Source organism: Abramis brama (assembly GCF_963993115.1).
Source record: "Abramis brama genome assembly, chromosome: 2".
NCBI lineage: Eukaryota > Metazoa > Chordata > Actinopteri > Cypriniformes > Leuciscidae > Abramis > Abramis brama.
This window is the reverse complement of record NC_139964.1, coordinates 66680979-66706683: the sequence shown is the minus strand read 5'-3', so window position 1 is coordinate 66706683 and position 25705 is coordinate 66680979. Positions and strand designations below refer to the sequence as shown.

General features: G+C 39.1%; 2 protein-coding genes across 3 annotated transcripts; both read left to right on the top strand.

Annotated features, from left to right (window-relative positions):
- The first annotated feature begins 698 nt into the window (after window positions 1-698).
- On the top strand, window positions 699-11501 carry LOC311075294 (sodium/potassium-transporting ATPase subunit alpha-1). Of its 2 annotated transcripts, XM_084102577.1 has the most exons (22): window positions 699-805; window positions 954-1067; window positions 1179-1238; window positions 1951-2154; window positions 2255-2368; window positions 2452-2586; window positions 3425-3542; window positions 4841-5109; window positions 5232-5540; window positions 5690-5824; window positions 5904-6096; window positions 6175-6350; window positions 6613-6749; window positions 6837-6987; window positions 7080-7248; window positions 7336-7490; window positions 8248-8371; window positions 10161-10306; window positions 10676-10806; window positions 10897-10998; window positions 11091-11182; window positions 11365-11501. In XM_084102577.1, the coding sequence occupies exons 1-22, from the start codon at window positions 794-796 to the stop codon at window positions 11391-11393; spliced, it is 3075 nt and encodes a 1024-aa protein (XP_083958703.1). In that variant the 5' UTR covers window positions 699-793; the 3' UTR covers window positions 11394-11501. The 2 variants fall into 2 exon arrangements, with proteins under 2 accessions (XP_083958703.1, XP_083958704.1); XM_084102578.1 differs by lacking the exons at window positions 699-805; window positions 954-1067; window positions 1179-1238; ... (6 more) ...; window positions 5690-5824; window positions 5904-6096 and having other exon boundaries at window positions 6185-6324.
- A 2412-nt stretch (window positions 11502-13913) lies between these two features.
- Window positions 13914-24207, top strand: LOC311075285 (sodium/potassium-transporting ATPase subunit alpha-1-like). The gene is made up of 22 exons (XM_084102566.1): window positions 13914-14157; window positions 18005-18124; window positions 18220-18279; window positions 18393-18596; window positions 18698-18811; window positions 18894-19028; window positions 19110-19227; window positions 19311-19579; window positions 19706-20014; window positions 20398-20532; window positions 20612-20810; window positions 20893-21068; window positions 21133-21269; window positions 21357-21507; window positions 21843-22011; window positions 22095-22249; window positions 22340-22463; window positions 22592-22737; window positions 22820-22950; window positions 23026-23127; window positions 23493-23584; window positions 23965-24207. Exons 1-22 carry the CDS (start codon window positions 14146-14148, stop codon window positions 23991-23993), a joined length of 3087 nt encoding a protein of 1028 aa, XP_083958692.1. The 5' UTR covers window positions 13914-14145; the 3' UTR covers window positions 23994-24207.
- Window positions 24208-25705: the final 1498 nt, after the last annotated feature.

The following is a 25705-nucleotide window of genomic DNA, read 5'->3' as shown; positions in this document are numbered from 1 at the left end:
ATCCCTTTCTTCCTAAAGCATGCTGTCATTAACAGGCTCCAGCTGCTCCTGGTTTTCCTGGACTATTTACCAAACAAATGGATGCAAACTCAAAAGGAAATGAGCAAACCATGCTCACTGACATATAAGTGGTGCTAAGCTGTTGAAAAGCATAAATATGGACTCAACATAATCCACTGTTGACAGAGAAAAGATAGCGAGCCGTTTACAAAACACAGACAAAGCCTATGCAAAACTCAAATTCAGAATTCTTGAGATACGTTTGTGGCCGTGTGCAAACGTAGTTTGATCTATCAGATTTATTACTGGGTGTTGAATGCCAACGGACACAATTTACTCAGTCATTCATCACTTACCTTGGAAATGGAGCAGTGGCCAAAGGTCATAAAAATAAGATGGTGCCTAATCATCGGCAAATAAATGATTCATGCTGAAGACAAATCAGTGCACAGGGAAGGTTTTTTAAATACTAGTAAATACTAGTAAATTGTTGTGTAAACTACCACAGGTCTTGTAATTATTATAGATTATTATAGTTCCTCATCTTGGTGTCAATGACATGACCTACCTGTTTGGATGAAGGTTGAATAAATGTTAAAGCTCGATGACAGCAGCCAAACTCCTCCCTAATCCCCTCAAAACTCCTCCTTGAAACAGGTGAGTTGGTGGGGTATAAATTTTGTGAACCTGGCTAGGACACACAGGAGCTTTTTGTCTCCGGAGAGGCTATCAGGAGAACGACGACATCTAAAATCCATAAGCTTTAGATTTTGATTTGGAATAAACGAGGAAAATGGGGCTTGGCGTGAGTGGACCATTTTTATTATTCTGCCAGTTTGCTTTCCTGCTCTTGTTGCTCCATTTGTTGTGTTTTTTTATTTTATCTCATGCTCTGCTTTTTTTAAATCAGAAATGTGTTTATTGCTTATGCAAAGTATTGTTATTCTTGATAGACGGGGAATGATAAGTACAAATTGGCGGCTACTTCAGAGGATGGAGCCAAAATGCCAAAAAAGGGGAAAAAAAAGCAGAAGGACATGGACGATCTTAAAAAAGAAGTGGATCTGGTGTGTATATAAGTGCATTTAGAAAATACACATTGCATTAACATACTTTTAACACTCCATTTAATCATAATGGGAGGAACTGAGATTTCAAGGCTCTTTTCATTTCCACAGGATGACCACAAGTTGACGCTGGACGAGCTTCACCGCAAATACGGCACTGACCTGACCAGGGTGAGTTTAGTGACACTTTTGGGAAATCTTATTGCATCTAAAATAATTCATATGCATCGTTTATCTTATTAAATGAGCATAAATGATTATTGTTATCATCTACCTTTAAAAAGAACAGCTAGTAAAAAAAAAAAATCATTGAAATGATGTAATATTAAGCTCTATTCTGTCAAATCAAAGCGCTTTTACTCAAACATTTTTATATATATATATATATATATATAGTCGTCTATATGACGTCTGTGTAAGATGTTAACCAGATCACAGAAGACATGTTCAAGGCAAAACAGTAGATTGTTATGTATTGGAAACAGTAGATTATATGTATTGGAAACAGAAGATTATAAATTGTAATGGAAAACTTCTAATTCAAGCACTTTCAACTTATGTAACTATGGATCTGAAACCTATGTGCCTAATATTATTCGAGCTGTCCTAAGCAAACCCGGACATATAGGGCAGCGGGTGGTGTCCGACTGTTAGCTCCGCCCCTACCTGGACCAAACCCTCTGCCCTACCTTGACCTTCACTTCACTCCAACGCCTCAAGGACAGCATGCCCCTTTCAGTTATTACACAAAATCTACCTGGAGTCTCATATTTATGTTCATTTATTTTATTTTAGTTTTTTATAAAATCCACAGCTTCTGTTTTGAGTTTGCTTACCCTACGACAACTCATTGACTCGTTTTTAAAAAAATCATTTTTGGCAGGGCTTGTCTTCTTCCCGTGCAAAGGAGATCTTAGCTCGTGATGGGCCGAATGCACTGACCCCACCTCCTACGACTCCAGAATGGGTCAAGTTCTGCAAACAACTCTTTGGAGGGTTCTCAACGCTGCTGTGGATTGGTGCGATCCTTTGTTTCCTGGCATATGGAATCCAGGCTGCCTCCGAAGACGAACCCGCAAATGACAATGTACTATGGAGCAAAAATGGTCTTCTCTTAGTTATGCATAAATAGTTAATATCTCAACAAACATAAATTCTTTGTAGAATAATTAGAATAATTTTTGCAGCTTTACCTGGGGATTGTGCTTGCTGGTGTTGTCATAATCACGGGATGCTTCTCATACTACCAAGAAGCCAAGAGCTCTAAGATTATGGAATCTTTTAAGAACCTTGTTCCTCAGGTACTGGAATTCAAAAATTATTCTGATAGACATTTTTGCTCTCACAAAAAAACTAGTCGTTTTAATACATTCTGGTTTTGTAGCAAGCCCTGGTTGTGCGTGATGGAGAGAAAAAGAACATCAATGCTGAGGAGGTCGTCGCTGGAGATCTTGTGGAGGTCAAAGGTGGAGACCGAATCCCAGCTGATCTTCGTATCATCTCTGCACATGGATGCAAGGTAAGACCTGAAGCTCATTAGAACGGCAGAAGTAATATACTCCTATACTGTTGAAAAGACTGGCATAGATATGTTGTGTTTTGAATGCTGGACGCCAGAATGCTGGTCGCCAGCAACCAGACTTCTTAAGTAGCGTAACCAGAACGATTTTTTGTCTAACTGGTTGCTAGTAGGGATGCACGGATATAAAATTTTTGTCTGATACCGATAACCGATAATTCTTTATATTTGAAAGCCGATAATCGTTATATTGGCCGATAAATCTAAATCCAAATTTTTATATAGTTTTTTAGAGCCTGAAGTCTCACCATTAAAAGCCATGTCCCAAGCACACAATTATAATGTTCTTATTATAATTTTATGTAGCCTATATGACAGACTTGCGGTGCACAGAAATTTATTTTCCTTCTTTGAAGTGATTCCAATCATATTTCAAGCAATTCACATTAAACCATCATGGCGAACAGTGCGGATCTGAAGTGTTTCAGCTAAAGGAAATAATCCATTGTTTACCAGCTTTGATATATCAGCCAAATTTTCTTATTGGGCCGATAACGATAACATATACATCGGCGGATACCGATATGGTGGCTGATATATTGTGCATCCCTAGTTACTATGCAAGTCAACCAAGGTTTTGTTGGTGAACAGGTTGTCTATGCTGGTCTACCAGCTAGACCAGGGGTGTCCAAACCTGCTCCTGGTGGGCCAATGTTTTACAGAGGTAACACAGCATTAGACACCCCTGAGCTAGACCAACACCAAACCAGTGCTAACCAGCATAAACAAGCCTGGACCAACATGGATATTCATGTAAATCTTCCTTCCTTCTGTGCAGGTGGACAACTCTTCACTCACTGGTGAATCTGAACCCCAGACTCGTGCTCCTGACTTCTCCAATGAAAATCCCCTGGAAACCAGAAACATTGCATTCTTCTCCACCAACTGTGTTGAAGGTACAATGATAAGACAGCTAAAGTTTGTTGGATAACAAAAACAATGACAGAAATATATAGCTGCAAGCAGCAATTAAGGGGGTTCAGTCACTTTAAGGCCTTTAAGCACATGCGTATAAAGGTATTATGTTTTATTTTTCATAGATGGAAAATACCATTTAAAGCCAAAACAGGGAATTTACTAAGAAAATATATGTTTTTAAAGCTTTTTAACAGTTATCGAGGTTGAGCCAAAACCCTAGGACTAGTTCGCTAAAGTAGGTTTTTGAAATAATCTCCAATATTTAACGAACAATTCGATTGACAGTGGTTGTTCTTGATGGAAAGTTGTTCTACCAGTTCTACCATGTGGTATGAATGTCGTGGGTATGTGTGAAAATGGTGTGATATACAATCCAGAGGCGCCCACAATCCCCTCTGATGGCCGATTTCTTTCACATTTCTCACAGTCCTCTAGGGCCGTGAGTCAAACAGGCCCAGAGAGTTTCGTTCCAATCGGAACCAAAACATTAACAGACAAGGACAAAACATTAACCTTGTCTGACAGATGCTCAAACATCATTGGCCGACGGTCGCCATGTTTTTGAGATACGCAAATGTCCTCATAGACAACTGCGGCACCTTGGACAAAGACACCGCATGCCAGTTTTCAATTGTTCTGACAGTTGTGTAGCTATTGTCATTTTGGGGGTTTTATTTTATTTTATAGTGCCACAAAGTGGTCAGTCGCTGCGTCCTTTTTCACATGACCACAAACTGAGCCCATACATAGGTGTACCAAGATTGGTGAAATGATCTCATTCCGTTCAAGAGGGATAGCCGTTTTAGTAAAAGTAGCCATGGACGTGAAGCGAAATTTCGATAAAAAAAAAAAAAAGATTTACAATCAGACTCCAGAGAATCTTTATGCACTGATTTGGTTCTGATTGGGCGTAAAACCTAGGACTAATTCGCAAAAATAGGTTATTCTAAAAATTTCGCCATGGTGTCAATCGAATCTGGATTCGGGGATCAAGGATTATAGTGATATAAGACAAAAGCCTGAGACAAAATGTTTAGGAGTAATGAGCCATTCCGTACTTTTGATCAGGCTGATTGGGGCAAGCTTTGGTGACGTTGTAGATGGGGTAAGTACTACTATCCCTCAAAGTTTCAAGTCTCTACAACTTATGGTTTGGTCTGCCCGATCACTTTTAGGGGAGAATACTGAACCTTGGAAATTCTAACAATACATTTGGGTTTCAGTGCGATGTGCTTGAACCCCTTATTATGTAATTAAAAGTTACAATATTCAATAGGTACTGCCAGAGGGATTGTCATCAACACCGGTGACCGCACCGTCATGGGTCGTATTGCCACTCTTGCCTCCAGCCTGGATGGTGGAAAAACACCTATTGCTAAAGAGATCGAGCACTTCATCCACATAATCACTGGTGTAGCTGTCTTCCTGGGCGTGTCCTTCTTCATTCTTTCTCTGATTCTTGGATATGGTTGGTTGGAAGCTGTCATCTTCCTGATTGGAATCATTGTCGCTAATGTACCTGAAGGTCTTCTTGCCACTGTAACTGTAAGTCAGGGTGCTTCTTTCATTATGCTTCTTGTTTAGTCAACTGTATCTACTTTTCAAATTCTTTTCTAGAACACTTGAGCCAAAAATGATTGCTGAATTTGTAACTTCATATACTGTAGGTGTGTCTAACTCTGACCGCCAAACGAATGGCAAAGAAGAACTGCCTGGTGAAGAATCTGGAAGCTGTGGAGACTCTTGGCTCGACCTCCACCATCTGCTCTGACAAGACTGGAACTTTGACCCAGAACCGAATGACCGTCGCTCACATGTGGTTTGACAACCAGATTCATGAAGCAGACACCACAGAGAACCAGAGTGGAACCTCTTTTGACAAGAGCTCTGCTACTTGGTCTGCTCTTGCACGTGTTGCTGGCTTGTGCAATCGTGCTGTCTTCCTTGCTGATCAGAGCCATCTCCCAATTCTTAAGGTGTGCTTGAGTTTCTCAATATTTATAACTTTAGGATATTTAGGGAAATATCTAGATGTTTTACCATTAGAGTGACTTTTAGAGGTCCAGCAGTAAATATATGTTTGTAAAGACTCTATTAGTAAAATAACTTAATCAATCTTTTGCAGCGAGAAACAGCTGGTGATGCCTCTGAGTCTGCCTTGTTGAAGTGTATTGAGCTGTGCTGTGGTTCAGTCACTGAAATGAGAGAGAAGTACACAAAGATTGCTGAAATCCCTTTCAACTCCACCAACAAATACCAGGTATTTTTGTTGATGTATTCTTTGGAGATTTGCAGATTTGGCTGGTCGCCCTAACAACACCTAATCTGCTTTTTTCCAGCTCTCAATCCACAAGAATACCAATTCCTCAGAGTCTAAGCACCTGATGGTAATGAAGGGAGCACCTGAGAGAATCTTGGATCGATGCTCCTCCATTTTGATTCAAGGAAAAGAGCAGGCTTTGGATGATGAAATGAAAGATTCATTCCAAAATGCTTATGTAGAACTCGGAGGTCTTGGAGAAAGAGTGCTGGGTAAAGCCACCTTATGAAGTTCCATGTGCCATAAAAAACTATGACTATGCACACTAGTGATTGTGTTCTTTCTCAAAGGCTTCTGCCACTATAGCCTCCCTGATGACCAGTTTCCTGAGGGTTTTGCATTTGATGCTGATGAAGTGAACTTCCCCACTGAGAACCTGTGTTTTGTTGGCCTTATATCCATGATCGATCCTCCTCGTGCTGCTGTACCAGATGCTGTGGGCAAGTGCAGGAGTGCTGGAATCAAGGTGTTGCTTCACCTTGATTCAAGACTGATGGCTTGATTATATTGTACCTGTATTAAAGTAAATTAATCAGATGATCAAGCATTATATCTTCTATCGCAGGTTACTTGTGACCATCCAATTACAGCTAAGGCTATTGTAAAGGGTCTTGAATCAAGATGTTGTTCTTGATTCAAGATCAACAGTTTGAATATGTTGCACCTTTGCGCTCTTGTTGCAATGACATTCAGTTAATCAAATGTTAATTCAGAATCTTCTATTACAGGTTATCATGGTTACTGGTGACCATCCAATTACAGCTAAAGCTATTGCAAAGGGTGTTGGTATCATCTCAGAAGGCAACGAGACTGTGGAAGACATTGCTGCTCGTTTGAATATCCCTGTTGGAGAGGTTAATCCAAGGTAAACTCGCCATCTCAAACAAAAACTTTATGGACAACACATTTTAAATTTGCTGTAGATGTCTGCTAATGCAAAGTGTGCCTCTAGAGATGCTAAGGCCTGTGTGGTCCATGGTGGAGAACTGAAGAATATGAGTGAAGACGAGTTGGATGATATCCTGAAACATCATACAGAAATTGTGTTCGCCAGAACTTCTCCTCAACAAAAGCTGATCATTGTGGAAGGTTTTCAGCGACAGGTACCGTCCGAGAGTTATCTATACAATCCTAGTTGATGCTAGATGATTTTACCCAGCAGGGACCATTTTAATGGATTTTTTTCTCTTATCAGGGTGCCATTGTAGCCGTAACCGGTGATGGCGTCAATGATTCTCCTGCTCTGAAGAAGGCTGACATTGGTGTGGCTATGGGTATTGCTGGATCTGATGTTTCCAAACAGGCTGCTGACATGATCCTTCTGGACGACAACTTTGCCTCAATTGTCACAGGAGTAGAAGAAGGTATGACATGTTATTGGAAACTTAATTGACTGAGGAATTATTATGGTTTCTTTAAGACTTATTTCTAAAATGTGTCTTCAATTTTAGGACGTTTGATCTTTGACAACTTGAAGAAGTCCATTGCCTACACCCTGACCAGTAACATCCCTGAAATCTCACCTTTCCTCTTGTTCATCATTGCTAATATTCCTCTACCTTTGGGCACAGTCACCATTCTCTGCATTGACCTGGGAACAGACATGGTAGGTGAAAGGACACTTTTTTTGTGTGTAGAATATTGTACAGTATGAGAATTAGGGGTGTCAAGCATTGAAGGTGCATATACAACTGTTGTATAGATTAGTTTTCCACTTCTTCTTTGGGTTGGCAGCCTTAGAGCCATATGGTAAAACATATTAAAATTTGGTGAACTGATTGATCATTTGGATGAGAGTTGACCTGAGCTGGATGATGACATGACTGTTTTCTGCAGTCGAACTGAACTAATTTCTTAATTGATGAACTTTACAGATATTGAACTGAACTGAATCAACACTGAACTGACTTCTGATGAACAATGATACTATTGTCTAGCTACTTTACAGCAGAATTTAATTCTATTTGCATCATTGATCGTTATTTTCCTGTTCATCACTATAAACAATCAGGGCTGCGTTTCTCAAAAGCATTGTGGGCTCAGTTGATCGAAGAGACTTAACCATGTTAAGTTAACTTAATCAACAGCTCAACGTTTGACACACATTTTTGCTAATAACTTGTTATTCTATGTTATTCTATTTCTTCTGATTCATTGGATCATGGTTTCCACCATCTTTAAAAGAAACCAACTTACAGATCTTCCCCAACTTTTTCTCAGATAATCGTATGGTGATGCCAATGAATAGCATCCCAACTAGGAAATGTGGCCTTATCTTGGCAATGCATGGATGCATAAAATGAAACCTTGTAATTGTCATGGCACTTGCATTGCATTTGATTTGTTTTTTAATGTTTCCACAGGTTCCTGCTATCTCATTGGCCTACGAAACTGCTGAAAGTGACATCATGAAGAGACAACCCAGAAACGCTCAAACAGATAAACTGGTGAATGAGAGGCTAATCAGTATGGCCTACGGTCAAATCGGTAAGAGCATGGTTATTCTAAGCAGATGTTTATACCTGTTAGCTCTATGTTCATTCATTGACCTGGTTTTAAACAAGAACTTTATTGTTCTTAAATAATGTTAACTATTTTACTCTAACCATAGCATTTAAATGAATTATCATGGATGCTCAACATACAAAATATCACCAATAAGCAAAACACACCTTTGATGGTACTAATGCATTGCAGCAGTCTTTGTTACTTATTAAGGGTGTGTTCACACTTTGCATGTTTGGTTCGATTAAAACGAACCCTGGTGCGATTGCTGTGTTAGTGCTGTTCATCTGAATAAGTGTGAACGAACCGTGGTGCGCACCAAACAAGAGGGCCGAGACGCTGAAAAGATGGGTCTCGCTCCACTTCCAAACGAACTCTGGTGCGGTTCGACTGAAATATGAACGCAACACGGATCAAATGTCACAAGGACCCTAACAAGGACAGAATGCTCAAGCATACCTGTTTTTTCTCGTCATAGTCGTGATGTTGCCCATCACAGTTCAGTACAGGCATTAGAACCGCGTCTCATGTGTGATGGAGGGATTCCTGGCGCTGTTTTGATGCCTTTACACATTTTATAAGCTCTCAGCTGGTCAGAATACCATCAATTGAAGGCTACGCACATACAACAAGCACATTTAGCCCAGCACACAGCATTGTTTTGGATGTTCGGTAAGTTCCGTCTCGAAATATACGACATCCCTATGCCTTTAGGTTCAGTATCTTTAGGTTCAACGTTAAAATGCCAATGTGAACGCTAGGCAGACCAGGACTAAATGTTTTTTTGGTCCGGACCAAACAAACCAAGCGAACCAAACTACACGTGTGAACATACCCTAAAGCAATAATCCCCAAGAAGCAGTGGTTTACAGTGAATTTATGGCGTTGTGAGCAGAGCCGGACAGTAACTGAGTACATTTACTTGAGTAAAGTACTTAAGTACAATTTTGAGGGATCTGTACTTTACTCGAGTATCATTTTTGGGGAGTACTCATGACTTTACTCAAGTACATTTGAGAGGAAAATATTGTACTCTTTACTCCACTACATTTCTATCCGTAACTGTGAGTACCCGTTACTTCTTCTAAAAAAAAAAAAATCGCATCCCGGGAATGTGCCAAGCCGTGGCCCCACCTCGCCAGACTATTTCAATTTTCTGAACAAGTTAATGATAGTTTTCGCTTCAAGTGTTTGCTGTGTTTACCAATGTAAGCACTGTGGCAGCAGTAATGCAATATTTAGAAAATGTACTCTTGTACTCTTGATACTCAGGTACTTTTAAAAACAAGTACTTTAGTACTTTTACTTAAGTAGACATCTGACTGTAGTACTTTTACTTGTACTTGAGTAAAATTTAGCAAGGGGTATCTGTACTTTTACTCAAGTAATGTAGCTGTGTACTCTGTCCGCCTCTGGTTGTGAGGCACGGCGCGGAGCGAAGCTTAGCTGTTCTAAATTCACTGTAAACCACGGCTTCATGAAGCACAACCAGGAAGAGTGGCTATATCTTTAGCACATACAAATTGTCAACGAAACTTCGTAATTGTTAATTATGAACAGCGCCACCTACTGTTTTTTTAAAAAAATCCTAAATAACTTAATTAAAATGAAATGCACTACAATTTCAAAAATAAATGCTAAGTATTACATAAATGCATACAACAAACAAACATTTGCAAATTTGCATTTAATTGCAGGTTATATACAATTACTTTAATCTATTGTCAGACCCTCCTAATTTAAATTTTAATGTCATCATACATATTTTTAGGTATGATGCAAGCAGTTGCAGGGTTCTTTGCCTACTTTGTAATTCTTGCCGAGAACGGATTCCTGCCCTCCGATTTAATAGGAATTCGAGTCAACTGGGATGATAAGTATCTCAACGACCTGGAAGACAGCTATGGCCAGCAATGGGTAGGTGTCACAGCTCTATAAATCAAAAACTTGTATTAAACAACAAATGCAGACATCCCACCAAGCAAAAACGAATTTCCGATAATACCAGGTGAAAATGGTAATATTTCTTGGCTGACCAATTGTGATTGGATCACCAAAAACGCACCTTACCCAGACCGCAACATAGTTTCGTCCAGATACGGCCTGGATCTGTGTCGACACTATGTTGCTGTCTTGGTAATACTAGATGGAAACAGGGCTTCTCTCTCTCATGCTCGATTTCAGGGATCTTGTATATAATTTGCAATATATCAATATGCGAGATGGGATGTCTGCAAATGTGAATTATCAATCATGTTAATATTGCTCATCTGTTTATATTCCTAGACGTATGAGCGCAGAAAGATTGTAGAGTTCACGTGCCATACGGCATTCTTTGCCAGTATTGTGATTGTGCAGTGGGCTGATCTAATCATCTGTAAAACCAGAAGGAATTCCATTGTACAGCAGGGAATGAGGTATGTAAACAAAGGGTCCAGACATAAACGTGTGTAATATGTGTTATTTTAAAAGGCCATGCCATAATGTTCACCACTTTTCTTTCATAGAAACAAAATCCTTATCTTTGGACTGTTTGAAGAAACTGCTCTGGCAGCGTTCCTGTCCTATTGCCCAGGCATGGACGTTGCTTTGAGAATGTATCCTCTCAAGTAGGTTTTTTTTCAAATTGTAATCTTTATTTTTTATAACATATAGCACTGTGGAAAACCATTAACCACCTAACATTGTTATTATGATTTAGACCATGTTGGTGGTTCTGTGCCTTCCCATACTCGCTGCTCATCTTCGTATATGATGAAGCTAGAAGATATATCCTTAGGCGGAGCCCAGGAGGTAATAACAGACTTCGACATTGATATCAACTATGTTTGCTTTCATTTTAAAGCTAAAGTATCTGTTAACGCTGGATTTTAAATGGGACTTCTGATAACTTTCCTAACAGCGTTTTGTTGTTTTTCAGTGCTTTGAGAGATTAAGAATGAACTGGCTCTAATATCTGTGCTGTTTTGTTTCAGGCTGGGTGGAAAAAGAAACATACTACTGAAACAAGAAGACTTTATGTCGCAAACATATGCAAGAAGACATTCGTTTTGATATTTCCAAAATGATACAGAATCTGGTCATTTTCAATCAATAAACCTGTGAACTTACATTGAGTTTGGTTTTGTGTCTTCAATGTGCTCTATGAATCTGAAAAGATGCAGATGAAGTGTTGATTTATATGAGCAAGATAGCATGATTTCACCCACTCATTTTCTTTTTATAGTTCTTGGTAACCTAAGAGTATTGACTGTGAGCATTGTGTCTCTACTTTTTAAAATAAAGGTCCCAAAAGGGTTTTTTCACAGTGATGCAATAGAAGAACTGGTTTTGGTTCACCAAAGAACCTTTCAGTCAACAGTTCTTAAAAGATCCATTTTTTCTTACACTCTTAAAAATAAAGGTTCTTATGGAGCCCCTAAAATATTTGTCAATGCTTTTGCATTCTCTCGCAAACCGTTTTGCGCTCCCCCGAGAAACTTTGTGTTCCCTCGCAAAAAAAACTTTTGTGCACTGCCGAGAAACTTTGCTTTTACTCGCAAAGACGTAAAGATAGAACGCAAAAGCACTGACTTATTATTTCTCTTCCCATCTTTTTTTTTTTTTCATCACCATGTCCCTTTAGGCGCTCCGTAGTAATGAAGAACCATTAACATCCATGGAATCTTTCCATTCCATAAAAAGTTCTAATTTTTTAAAAAGGTTCTTTAGATTTTTAAAATGCTCTTCACACTTAGAAAAAAAAGGTTCTTTTTAGAACTGATCGCTGAAAGGTTCTTTGTGGAACCAAAAATTATTGTTCTATGGATCACTGCACTTTATGGTTAAGCATAAAAAACATTTAAGACATTTAAACATAAAAGAGTTAAGCATAAAAAACATTTTAATAAACTAAAGGACCTTTTTTCCACTATAAAGAAACGTTAGTGGTTCCATGGATGTTAAAGGTTCTTCATGGAACCAACGATGCCAATAAAGAACATTTATTTTTAAGAGTGTACAAATCACTGAAGCCAACAATCAAATAATGAACCTCACAGAGACATAAAATGTAAAACCAGAAAAATCACATTCCTGATAGGAAAATTGCTTTAATCACTTTATTGATTAATTAAACTACTGTATGTCTTCTTCAGGTGTAAAAACACCAACGGTAGTGGCTGTCTCTAGTAACTGTAATCAGTTTAATTTAAGAACAATAGAAACTGATGCAATATTCCATCATGATTAAAAACACTTGTGATGATGACATCATTGGGCTTACTAGTGATTTATCTCAATCTGACACATTTCAAAACTCCTCTCTCAGAGAAGCAAATGCTCAGTTTCAACACATTAATGCTCAATACCAATTTATCTAAAAGCAAAAGTTAACTAAGCAACAAGAATTTCAAATATGCGTTATTGACATTTCAGAAAAGAAACAAAGGCACAGCACGTGATCAGGCGCATCAGAATTCACTACTATCACTAGAGGGCGTACTTCTAGTCTAAAATTAGGGGGTGACATGATAGTTTCCATGACAACACATTTATAGGCTAGAGCCCACAGCTTGTAAATAAAATTCAAGATATTTTTAGCTCCCCTACTTTGAAGGTGCAGTCTCCAACAGGCGCCATTTCAACCGGTCAATTTCCATCATCAACACACGCTATACATGTGTTTAATGAGCATAATCCCTCTAATGAAGATAATCCTGAAAAACATACATAATGACCATGAAATAAGATCAAAAATAGCCTGACAAATTGAGCTCAAATTAGTGTATGGTATCTTAATACTATATTAACCCATATAAATGAGTAAATGCAACAACATTCACATTATTTACAGTGAACACAAGCTTTTTAATTTGCTAAATGTATTTTTCTAACAAAATTGCACTAGTATGTAGGTTATAAGACAATGAAAAACCAAGCAAGTCGTGATTTTTAGACTGATTAACACCATGAACATGATTACATTCGCTTTTCTAAGCACATACCACAAGTAGAAGGCCATGTTAATAGTTTAACAGTAAATAGTTCAATACTTTTTAACTGATAATAGTAAATAGTTTAATACTTTTAAACACATTTTAAAACCAGGTTTGCATGCAACCATGTAGTGATTAAAGAGATGAAAAATCATAGATAAACTGGATTGTAGATGGTCTGGTACATGCTGGTAGACCATCTCAGACCTGCAGTAAACCAGCTAGGTGGTTAAACTGGTTTTCTGAACATGACCAGCTAGAAAGCATGTTGTAAAACACAGCTATAATCTCAAACTGGATTTTCTAACAGGGTTGTAACTTTCAAGAGATTTCAAGGGGCTTCTTATAAGTACTTATATACTACCGACATTTCATAAAGATAAGATCAAACAAAAAGAGTATCTTCACTCTGATATGGAGAAGAGATTCATGAGCATTTTTTCAACGCGATCAAAGTTCAGAGGTAAAAGTCTGACACAATCCCCCAGGCCAGATCTAGCCTCCCCTGCAGACCACGCCCCTTTCCTCCGCGTTACCATGACAATCCGGGCAGACGTCACAGTGAAAAACCCCACTGTATATATAAGCATTGAATGTTCAGAGACTGTAACGCGGCTTGGATGCGTGTCCGGGTTGAACGACAAGTCCAGCGGTGACCAAGGAAAAACAGCCCAGAAAAAAAGGAAACGGGATTGGGGACTTTTAATTTGTTGTTTTTAAAGAAAACTTGGATTTTTCTTTTGGAAACTCAGGTGGTCGTTTTTAACCAAAAGAAGCAAAATGGGACGAGGAGTAAGTGTGAACGTGTTTTGTCGTTTAATGTTTAAAGGCTGTTTTGGAATTTCCGTGTTCAAACAGGTTGTTTCAAAGTAATTCGAATGTTTTGGTAAAGAGTTCCAAATGGCTTCCCAGAGCGCGAGACTTCCGCAGTTCGAATATTCAAATTAGTTGGTTTAAATGAATGAAATGTGCGCGAGGGTTCGTCTAAACCATATAAAGTCTGTATTCTCGGATGGAGCAACAGGTTTTAAGTCTGTGGCTTTAAAAGAGAGTCAAGCACCCCTTTAAGACTTTCTTGGTTCAGTACAAAGATTTCAGGAATGTAGCAGACAAACTTCCTCCTATATGGCCGCGATGTTGCATGGCCTGTTTGTCGAAGCAGATAAAGTCAGTCTCGTGACTTTTATATTGCTGAGCTAATAAGAGAACAGCTAAGTGTAACCCTTATGTTTAGCAGCTCTGAGAAAAATCTTCAGCTTTTTACCTTTACTGTACATCTAGCTTGGCCGACAACGTGTTTCTGACTAACGAAACCTCGAGATACATTGTAACAATTCAACCGCGCGTAAACCTAGAAATGGAACGCCGCGTTTAGTTTAAATATTCGGTGTAGATACATTGTTTCAAAATCTTGACATACATCCACTTCAGAGTCTAAATATCCCTTTAAAACGTTCCAGATGAAAGAGGTGTGTATTTAAAAAAATACTCGACATTTTTAATTCAAGAAAACACTAACACGTGTATTGCTCGTTTTAAACTACCCGTATACTGAAAGTCTCAATGTATCGTTTAACCATAAAATATGACTATTCATGCAACTCCTACACAAGATAAACAGTTAACTCCTTTTACCACGTAAAAAAATGTAGTAGTTAAATGTAGTAGTTTCGTCAAACTACTACATTTAAAACTACGAGATAGTTTAAAAACCTCTAAATGACGAAACGCGACGCGTAGTTTAACTATTTGAAGTACAAATGTAATGGCGTGATGTTGTGGTTCATGTTTTGTCTCTGACCGTACAGTAATGCCAAGTAAACCATGCCACATTTGAGGGTGTAGCTGACACGATAAAGTTGTCTCGTTAGTGGACTAGTTCTCACCTTTATCTCAAGCTGAGTAGGTTCAACAAATGCTTGACTTAAAATAAATGGGGGCATCGTTTTTGTGTGTCTTGCAATCAAGGTAAATGGATATTAATCGCTGTAAAATATCTCATATGCTTAAATTTCCATTTCTCTTTTCACATTCAGTCATAGTCTTATGATTTGCTTCCTGTGGGGTTCATTAACTCCTAATATGATTCCAGTATGCAGTGGCATTGCATAAGAGCTGAATACCACTCCCTAATGTGAGGCTCTGAGCACCAGTGTAAATGTAAATTATGTATTCAGTCCCAGGATGCTTCATGTGTTGGAGAGCAAACGGCCATCCGCATGTTTCATCTGGGTTTGGTGCATTGAGCTACGCCCCCAGCCCCATTAAATCCCACCGCAATGGGGCAGATGTCTCGCCTCTGCAGACACAGGGTTGTTGTCTTTGTGTACAAAAGACCGAAATGAAATAACAGCATTTAGTCTATTTTGCGATGTGGGTCATATTGAAATAAGAATGTGAATTGACATATATATATATATATATATATATATATATATATATATATATATATATATATATATATATATGTGCTAATTTAACCTTTTAAAGTACTGTAGATGGCATTGTATGGTAGTACCAAAAACATATGCCATGTTACTGTATTCATATACATAGTATTTAAACTATACTGTACGGTACTTTGAAGTTAGGGTAAAGTATTGTTTCATACATAAATGTTAGTATACGGTGTGTTTTAAGACCAACATCAGGTGTTGACCACAGCTGTGTAGTCGCTCTCCCGAGTGTGTATATAAGCTAAGACTGACATTCTGTCTCCCAAGGGTTTAACATTCTTTCCATTCATCGGTCACTCTGTGTTAGTGAGACCTTTTGTCATTGACAATCCTATCTGACAGAGGCTGCCGACCCCGACAGGCTGTCTCATGGCCCCCTTACCTTTTTTGGTACTCTGAGTATAGTAACATGCGTTAAACTCCATTCTAAAACGTTGTTTTTCCTCCACGAATGGAGAAAGAATGCATAGATGTTTATCTTGACATTTTAAAACTGCATTGGGGTCCAACAGTCTCAGACTACATTGAAAATCTGTAATTTGCCACTTTTTAGAATTTTGAAAATGTTAATATCTTTAGGCGACTAGTTAAATGAGTGTCATTGACCGTGTGATCCTTCAATGTTCTTCATTCATTGAAAATCAAGATGCGCTTTGGAACGTCTCAAATCATGCATGATCATCAGGTTTTATTAATGAATGTATAATACCATAAATGGTCACATTTTTGAGAGAATTTTCTATTTATTCTGAAGTTTACAGTTTTTTTTTATATTTTATTTTTATGCTAAAAAATATAATCTTTGATGTCATGTTGGGTATTAAAATGCAAACTCTTGGACCCCACTGTACTTTTTTGTTAATTCTCTATCCGTGCTTCTAAACTGAAATGAGCTTATGAAAAGCTGTAGTTTAGCACTAATTGACCTGTGACTGGTGTGGAGGAGTTTGTACACCATGTTTTCTTTTCACCCTCCTCTGTTCATTCGCCACTTCTGAAACAAAGAGTGTTGGGTCTGACACGTGACTTAACCCATTCACAGGTCTAGAGGTGTGGCTCTGTTTCCAATGGCAACAGGGCAAAGTCCCAGTATGATAGGACTGATATGCATGAGCGAACTGATTTTGGCTTATGTGCAAGGTAGGACCATTGTGACCATTTATGAGTTGGTTCTGCCATGGTTGATTAATCTTTCACCCTCTGGCTCATTTTCTTTCAACCTTTTGACATTTTCCACACACATGTGCATATGCATATTGAACCTGATGACTAGGCATAAGCAGACGAGAAAGAGCGCTGAAGTAAGCTGTCATGTTCAGTTGAGCACTACATGTGTTGAGTTCTTTGTTTGTGGCCACTTGCATCAGCTGTTGCTTTCATGTACAAAAAAACCCCCAAACCAAATAGATTTCATGCTGAGATAAATATCATTCCTAAGATGATCCGTAGTCATCAAAGATGTCAGTTGCATGTTAATGAACTGTCTATGATGCCACAAAGTTAGATAGTTTGATTAGATTAGATTGTAGTTTAGATATTTAATGAAACTAGACTATCTTTTACTGTCTTTATGTGCTCATACATGCTGTGGACTTTCTCTTTTCAGTATACTGAAAAACATATAATTGCATATTTATTCAGTAAATTGACACATCGTTTTTCAAACAAAGAGCCTGTTGATTACTGAGCTGACTGAAAATGACAATCAACTTGGTTCAAATGCAAACTAGCAATCACATGCTTTATACTTTAGTGGTTCATTTAACGGCTCATGTGCTTGCCTAGACAATGAGTCACCTATTGTATTCACAGAATGCTGTTGTGATAAGAACTGTTGCTTAACACTAGTAGAGGTCACTTGGTTAATTTTCCTTCAAGTTAAATGTTAATTACTACACATTCGGATTGTGCAATCAGCACTACGTTACCGCTTGCTAATATTTTACATGCATCTCTTGCACGCATAAGTTGGATAATACCAGTTTCTTGTGCATTTACAAGTCTATCCTAAAAAAACAATCCCATCAATAATGTTAGCAGTTAAAAGTTACAGTCTTGCATCACACTTTGTGATTTCTGAATTGATTTCACAGATTAAAGTAGTTGCATCCCTTTTAAGAAAAATACTATTGTTAGACCGTGCACAGGAGATTTAATGTTTGCTTTTGCCTGCTCCACCACAGGAAGGTCGAGAACAATATGAGCTGGCGGCCACCTCTGAGCAGGGGGGCAAAAAGTCAAAGCCCAAGGGCAAGAAAGAGAAGGATAAAGACATGGATGAACTAAAAAAAGAGGTGGACTTGGTAAGTCCGTTTAGTGATTCAAAACACTTGTTGGCAAAACTATTACAGTAGTCTTTGATGAGATGGTAAAATGTTCTTATTTTGCACTGTTGTAGGATGATCACAAACTGTCCCTGGATGAACTCAATAGGAAATATGGCACTGATTTAAACAAGGTAAATCTGATTCAGTACGGATTTGAAATTAAAGATTGACTGTTTTTGAAGTGTAATAATGGCATAAAGCTCTCAGGCTGGATCTTCATTGTCTAACCTATCTCGGTCTCCAGGGATTGTCATCCGCTCGTGCTAAGGAGATCTTGGAACGTGATGGACCCAATGCTTTGACTCCACCTCCAACAACCCCAGAATGGGTCAAGTTCTGCAAGCAGCTCTTTGGAGGATTCTCAACTCTCCTGTGGATTGGAGCCATCCTTTGTTTTCTTGCCTACGGCATCCAGGCAGCCTCCGAGGAGGAACCTGCCAATGATAACGTAAGGAGAAAACCCTGTTTGTGTTTCTTAAGGGTATGCCTTTTAAGATTACATTGTTGTTCTAGCAGTACCTCTAATGCCTCCTCTGTTATCCTGTGCAGTTGTATCTGGGTATTGTGCTCTCTGCTGTTGTGATGATCACTGGATGTTTCTCATACTATCAAGAGGCCAAGAGCTCCAAGATCATGGACTCTTTCAAAAACCTTGTCCCTCAGGTACTGGCAATAATCCTTTCATATTATCAGGATCTTTTTATTTTCTTTAGTGATGTTAAGTGAATTTCCACTTTGTCCGTAGCAAGCCTTGGTCATCCGTGATGGTGAGAAGAGTAATATCAATGCTGAAGAAGTTGTGATTGGAGATCTGGTGGAAGTCAAAGGTGGTGACAGAATTCCTGCTGATCTGCGCATCATTTCTGCTCATGGATGCAAAGTGAAGTACCATTTTAAATCATGGTGAAATGTCTTCTCCATTGGCACATTCCATCTCTACAAGCAATCTTGTCCTTTCCAGGTGGACAACTCCTCCCTCACTGGCGAATCTGAGCCCCAGAGTCGTACTCCTGACTTCTCCAATGAAAACCCACTTGAGACCAGGAACATTGCATTCTTCTCTACCAACTGTGTTGAAGGTACAAAAACATGAAGCCTTTTGGAAGTCAAATTTGTGTTTGTTAAAAGTAGCCATTTTCATTGGAATTTGTTTTGCTTGTAGGTACTGCCAGAGGGGTCGTCATTAACACTGGTGACCGCACTGTCATGGGTCGTATCGCCACTCTTGCTTCTGGTCTTGAAGTTGGTCGCACTCCCATCTCTATTGAGATCGAGCACTTCATCCACATCATCACGGGTGTAGCTGTCTTCCTGGGCGTGTCCTTCTTTATCCTCTCTCTGATCCTTGGATACTCTTGGCTGGAAGCTGTCATCTTCCTTATTGGTATCATTGTTGCCAATGTGCCAGAGGGTCTCTTGGCTACTGTAACTGTAAGTGCCAGAATTGCAGTTGTGTAGTTGCAGAACAATAACAGCTTGGATTATTTGTAAAATCAAATATAGATAAACCGCTTTATCTATTTATCTAAAACTCTTTAACCTTCTTGTTTTTTCCAGGTGTGCTTAACTCTGACTGCCAAACGAATGGCAAAGAAGAACTGCCTGGTTAAGAATCTGGAAGCCGTGGAGACTCTTGGCTCGACCTCCACCATCTGCTCTGACAAGACTGGAACTTTGACCCAGAACCGAATGACCGTCGCTCACATGTGGTTTGACAACCAGATTCATGAAGCAGACACCACAGAGAACCAGAGTGGAACCTCATTTGACAGGAGCTCTGCTACTTGGGCCGCCCTCGCACGTGTCGCCGGTCTGTGCAACCGTGCCGTCTTCCTTGCTGAGCAAGAAAGTATTGCAATTCTTAAGGTCTGTGTTGATACTTTGTCATACTGTAAAATCTTTTGACAGATCTTCACAAAGTAGTTTTGCATGTTACTGACGCCATTGGAGAGTTGTTTACTATTTGCTAGCCACGTTTGTCTGCTTGTGCTTAGTTTTGCTGTTGGCCTCCAGGGATTGTTTTAGCGACTTGTGCTCCCTTGAGCTTTTGACTGGAACACAGTGTTTCCCTGTAAACACCCTCCAATTTCTGCCAATTCTGACTTGTTTTGTAATGGGACTAATTTGTTGGACTGTTACCTCAAATTAAACTGCATTGCTTGCATTTGCTGCAACATCAAAGCAGTCTTTCTTAACATGCAACAGACAGACTGTTCCTTGTTCTCACACTTTCCTGTTTCCTCTCACAGAGAGATGTGGCTGGTGACGCCTCCGAATCTGCCCTGCTGAAGTGTATCGAGCTCTGCTGTGGATCGGTGAAAGAGATGAGAGAGAAATACAACAAGATTGCAGAGATCCCATTCAACTCTACCAACAAATATCAGGTAAAGCCATCTCCTGCTTGGGGCAAGTCTTTGGATAAATTTACGGTGTCTAACGCTTTCTGTCTGTGGACCTTTTTAGCTATCCATCCATAAGAACATCAATAGCAATAAAACTGAAACCAATCACCTGCTGGTAATGAAAGGTGCTCCTGAGAGGATCCTGGACAGGTGCACCTCTATTTTGATCCAAGGAAAAGAGCAGCCACTTGATGATGAGATGAGGGACGCCTTCCAGAATGCATACTTGGAACTTGGTGGCCTTGGAGAAAGAGTACTTGGTAATTTTGCTTTTTTTTAATGCCGTTTCTAAACTATGTATTCCCATTCTACGCTTTCCTTCAACATGTTGATTCTCCACAGGATTCTGCCACTTCAACCTTCCTGACGAACAGTTTCCTGAGGATTTCCAGTTTGATACAGAAGAGGTGAACTTCCCCACTGAGAACCTGTGCTTCATTGGCCTTATGTCCATGATTGATCCTCCTCGTGCTGCTGTACCAGATGCTGTGGGAAAGTGCAGGAGTGCTGGAATCAAGGTACGTCATAGTCATTGCGAATAACTGCTTGTCGTCTTGAAGAAACAACTTCTAGGTCTTCTAGGTTATCATGGTTACTGGTGATCATCCAATCACAGCAAAGGCCATTGCCAAGGGAGTGGGTATCATCTCTGAGGGCAACGAGACCGTTGAAGACATTGCTGCTCGCTTGAACATTCCTATTAATGAGGTCAACCCAAGGTAACGGGTTCCTCCTCCTTGATTTGAATGTTTTTGTTTGGATATTTATTGCGTTTAGTTTTTCATTTCATGTAATGTTCTTTGAAGGGATGCCAAGGCTTGTGTTATCCATGGTGGTGACCTGAAGGATCTGACCCCTGAGCAATTAGATGACATCTTGAAGTACCACACAGAAATTGTGTTTGCCAGAACTTCTCCTCAGCAGAAGCTGATTATCGTTGAAGGCTGCCAGAGACAGGTTAGTCGTCATTACGATCTCAGAGCAATCAAAACTTCACCAGGTTGTTTTGATAAGATAAGAGGTAAATACTTGACCTGGCTAGTACAACTTGACCAGTTTCCAGCGTCAAATAACTTCTGCCCACACTGAACATATTTGAAGTCTAATATAAAGCTATGAGAAGCAGGATTTTGGATCAGTGAGATTTAACTGTTGGTGCAGCAACCCAGCATGACACAACAGCAGTAGAAACCAAAGGATTGACAAAATGGCTTGTTGCATTCGTAGTTGGTTAGGACAAGAACTTAGGCATGTCGTGGCATGGTGTAAGATTAATTTGTGTTTGTCCACAGGGTGCCATTGTAGCCGTAACCGGTGATGGTGTCAATGATTCTCCTGCTCTGAAGAAGGCTGACATTGGTGTGGCTATGGGTATTGCTGGATCTGATGTTTCCAAACAGGCTGCTGACATGATCCTTTTGGATGACAACTTTGCCTCAATTGTCACTGGTGTAGAAGAAGGTATGATGTTATTGGAAACTTAATTGACTGATGAATTATAAAGATTACTTTGACTTAATTCTCAAATGTGTCTTCCACTTTAGGCCGTCTGATCTTTGACAACTTGAAGAAGTCCATTGCCTACACCCTGACCAGTAACATCCCTGAGATCACCCCCTTCCTCTTCTTCATCATTGCCAACATCCCTCTTCCTTTGGGTACCGTCACCATTCTCTGCATTGACCTGGGAACAGACATGGTAAGCACCACAATTGACTAGTAATTATTTCTTTGATTGGTCAGCCAAATCACGTTCTTGCATAAATGCCATTGTCCTCTTATCTTCAAGGTTCCTGCTATCTCATTGGCGTATGAAGCTGCTGAGAGTGACATCATGAAGCGTCAACCCAGAAACCCCAAGACTGACAAACTTGTAAATGAAAGACTCATTAGCATAGCCTACGGTCAGATCGGTAAGAGTTCATATTTTATTAGTATAAACGATCATCTTGTGCAGTGCCTTTTCTCTGTGTCCCTGTTGCAAAGCAGTTGCATAAAGAAGTTGGATGATTGAATGTCCTTGCTTCTGCTTTCTCCACAGGAATGATTCAAGCTCTGGCCGGGTTCTTCACGTATTTTGTCATCTTGGCTGAAAATGGCTTCCTGCCATCGTCATTGCTGGGCATTCGAGTGTTTTGGGACGACAAATACATGAACGACCTGGAGGACAGTTATGGCCAGCAATGGGTGAGTGTTTTCAATCATCCAATGTTCCAATCATTCCGCTTTTCCACAGTCCCGTCTGAACTCATGTTCTTGGCCATCTTAGACGTACGAGCAGAGGAAGATTGTGGAGTTCACATGCCACACAGCCTTCTTCACCAGTATTGTAATAGTACAGTGGGCTGATTTGATCATCTGCAAGACCAGAAGAAACTCAGTCTTCCAGCAAGGAATGAAGTAAGTAGATGGCCAATGATTTGTCCTAATTTGATTTGCCCAAAACGGATATAAAGTGTCTTTTGTTCTTTGCAGGAATAAGATTCTCATCTTTGGACTGTTTGAAGAAACAGCTCTGGCTGCTTTCCTGTCCTACTGTCCAGGCATGGATGTTGCCCTCAGAATGTATCCATTGAAGTAAGTCTTGCAATATTTTGGGGTCATTTGATGGATATTTTTATTAAATGTAAGAATAGTTTTTTTTTTTTTTTTTTTTTTTTTTGCATCAGGACAGTTTATGCAACACATTTAGCCATTTATACCATGGTGGCTTTACGGTTTTATTTGTAAAATTTTGTTGCGTTAATTTACTTACTAATATTTTCCGTGCAAGTCACTAAACTCTTGTGTTTGGTGACACTCAATGTTAAATGAATTTTGAGGGGAAAATGTATTTTGTTGAGAGAGTTAATCGAGAAATTGTAATGCTAAATGAATGCATATCAAACAGCTATAGTCTAGAACAGGTGTGATTTGTAATTTTGGTACGTTTTCTTCTCCAGACCAAACTGGTGGTTCTGCGCCTTCCCTTACTCACTTCTCATCTTTATTTATGATGAAATCCGAAAACTTATCATTCGACGCAGCCCAGGAGGTAAGAGAATATTTAATCGCACCATGCCTCAAAACATCGGAGATCATTTTTATTTGCATAATGAGATAAATCTTGTTTTTCAAAACCTAGTTAGTATTTTTAATCATTTAAAGATTACTGTTGACTCCATCTGCCACCTCGGATGGATTTTTTTCATGTTGCAATGCATTCTGGGATTGTCTTAGTGAAGAACATATGTGATTGAGCCCAGTGTTTGACTTGAAATGCTGCCTAGGTCACTAGGTTTTGGTAAAGAACTAATGTTTTTCAGTTCAGTTAATTGAAGTTGATGCATTTACAAGAACAGGATATACAGATTAGAGTTTACATGCATGCAATTGTCCTTCTAAACTAATTTGAATTTTGTATCTTTGTCATAGGTTGGGTGGAGAGGGAGACCTACTATTAAAGCATTCAGTCTGCATCACACAAGTTTATTTGCATGGTTGTCTCGCTGCTCGGAATTTTATCCTCCGTAATTTGGATGTTTTTATATAGGGAATGCTTGATACAAACACTGAGATCGTGAATCAAGACATTGCGTGCCTTGTTTCCAAAGCCGGACCAATTTTATACATGTTTTTAAAAGTGTTATATAAAAATAAACTTGCAGTCAGGTCCCACATTTGTGTCATTTCCTTGTTTTTAATTTATAAGTTTTGTTTTAATGTGGAAAGTGCTCGGAGCTTGAGTGCATGCCCAGAATGCCCCTGTTTGTTTGGTACTCTTGGTGCTTTACCTTTATATGTAACCCTTTCAAAAATGTACCATGATAACCATAGTTTCAACCAAAATATCAACAAATATCAATGTTGAAGCATTTATTGTTACTGCTGTAAAAGTAAAAAATGCATGGAATGTCGTTAAAGCAATGGAAGATGTTTTCAGAAAACCCAATAATAACATTAATCATAGTAACTTTGGTGAAAAAATTATGATGTGGTTACCATGGTAAATTATTATTATTTTTATTTCTCTAAGGGAAACTTCATTAGTTTGTGCACGAGTGTTAAAAATGTTGGGAAGGGAAAGAAACTCTTGCCTTCTGTCCATTTCAACAGCCTCAGCTACTGAAAAATAACATTTTCCACTGCAATATCCTTCTTAATGAGAGTGGGTGTGTTTTAAACGGGTTTGGAAAGTGTAATCCGGGTCTCAAGCCTGGAGGAGACTGGAGATCCACTTCTCTCCACCCACTCTACTGAGATCTGGCACGGAAACGCGTCCAACAAGGTTCCAGTCAAAGTATCTCGAGTCAGAATCACCTGAGAGGACAGGGAAAGGGATTGACCAATTCAGCTTTTACTTTATTATTGACTGATACCAACTACTAAAACAAAAAAGTACAATGGCCGATATATGTAGAATCAGTTTTTGCTTTTGACGCAATATCTAAATAGATCTGATCATGCAGTACAATAAAAATATGCATTGTGAATATAATTTAATGTTTTAGCCATCTAAACAGTAATGCATTTCATTTCTTTTTTGGAGGGCTTTGTGTAACTTAATTCTGCATGTTACGTAAAAAGTTGAGTAATTTATGCAAGTAATGCATTCAATTATTTACCCGTCCTGTCTTGTACTCTGATGAACACTTGTAAATGCATCTTTTTTCTTTTTTTTTAGAAAGATGCATGGATTGTTTATTGACTTAACATTGAATAACTGATCAAGTAGATGAGTAAATATCGGTAAAACCAATAATCAGTGCATATCTGCATACAAGTATTCTTAAACAAATCTATCCTCAATAATTTGGAGCAAGTAGCATGAGTCTTCAACATCGTGTTTTACCTTTCCTTGTTCTCTCTCTCTCTCTTCGGATGATGGCTCCGGGTTAACAGCTCAATCTCCCTGAGGTGCATATCTGTTTCCCAGGGAACTTTGGCTGGGGGCCATGCTGTGAAAATGCGGTTGGGTGGGGTTGAGACTGGAGGGGGATTGTGAAGTTCAAACCTGGATGAGCTTGAATCTTTTTCTGTTGAGTAACAGCTATTTTCTATCTCTCAAATGAGGCTGTTGAAACTGCATTTACCTTCCATGTGTTTTATTTGGGTTCATAGGATGCCGGTTGATAGTTTAATTACCCGCAATTAACTCGCAGTTCATTCCATTGCC

What these genes read in the sequence shown, in the direction of transcription:
- LOC311075285 (XM_084102566.1), top strand. An exon ending in TAAAAAAAGAGGTGGACTTG is followed by an intron (nt 18,125 to 18,219) that starts GTAAGTCCGTTT and finishes GCACTGTTGTAG; the next exon opens with GATGATCACAAACTGTCCCT. An exon ending in GTCTCTTGGCTACTGTAACT is followed by an intron (nt 19,580 to 19,705) that starts GTAAGTGCCAGA and finishes TGTTTTTTCCAG; the next exon opens with GTGTGCTTAACTCTGACTGC.
- LOC311075294 (XM_084102577.1), top strand. An exon ending in ACGAACCCGCAAATGACAAT is followed by an intron (nt 2,155 to 2,254) that starts GTACTATGGAGC and finishes TAATTTTTGCAG; the next exon opens with CTTTACCTGGGGATTGTGCT. An exon ending in CTCCACCAACTGTGTTGAAG is followed by an intron (nt 3,543 to 4,840) that starts GTACAATGATAA and finishes AATATTCAATAG; the next exon opens with GTACTGCCAGAGGGATTGTC.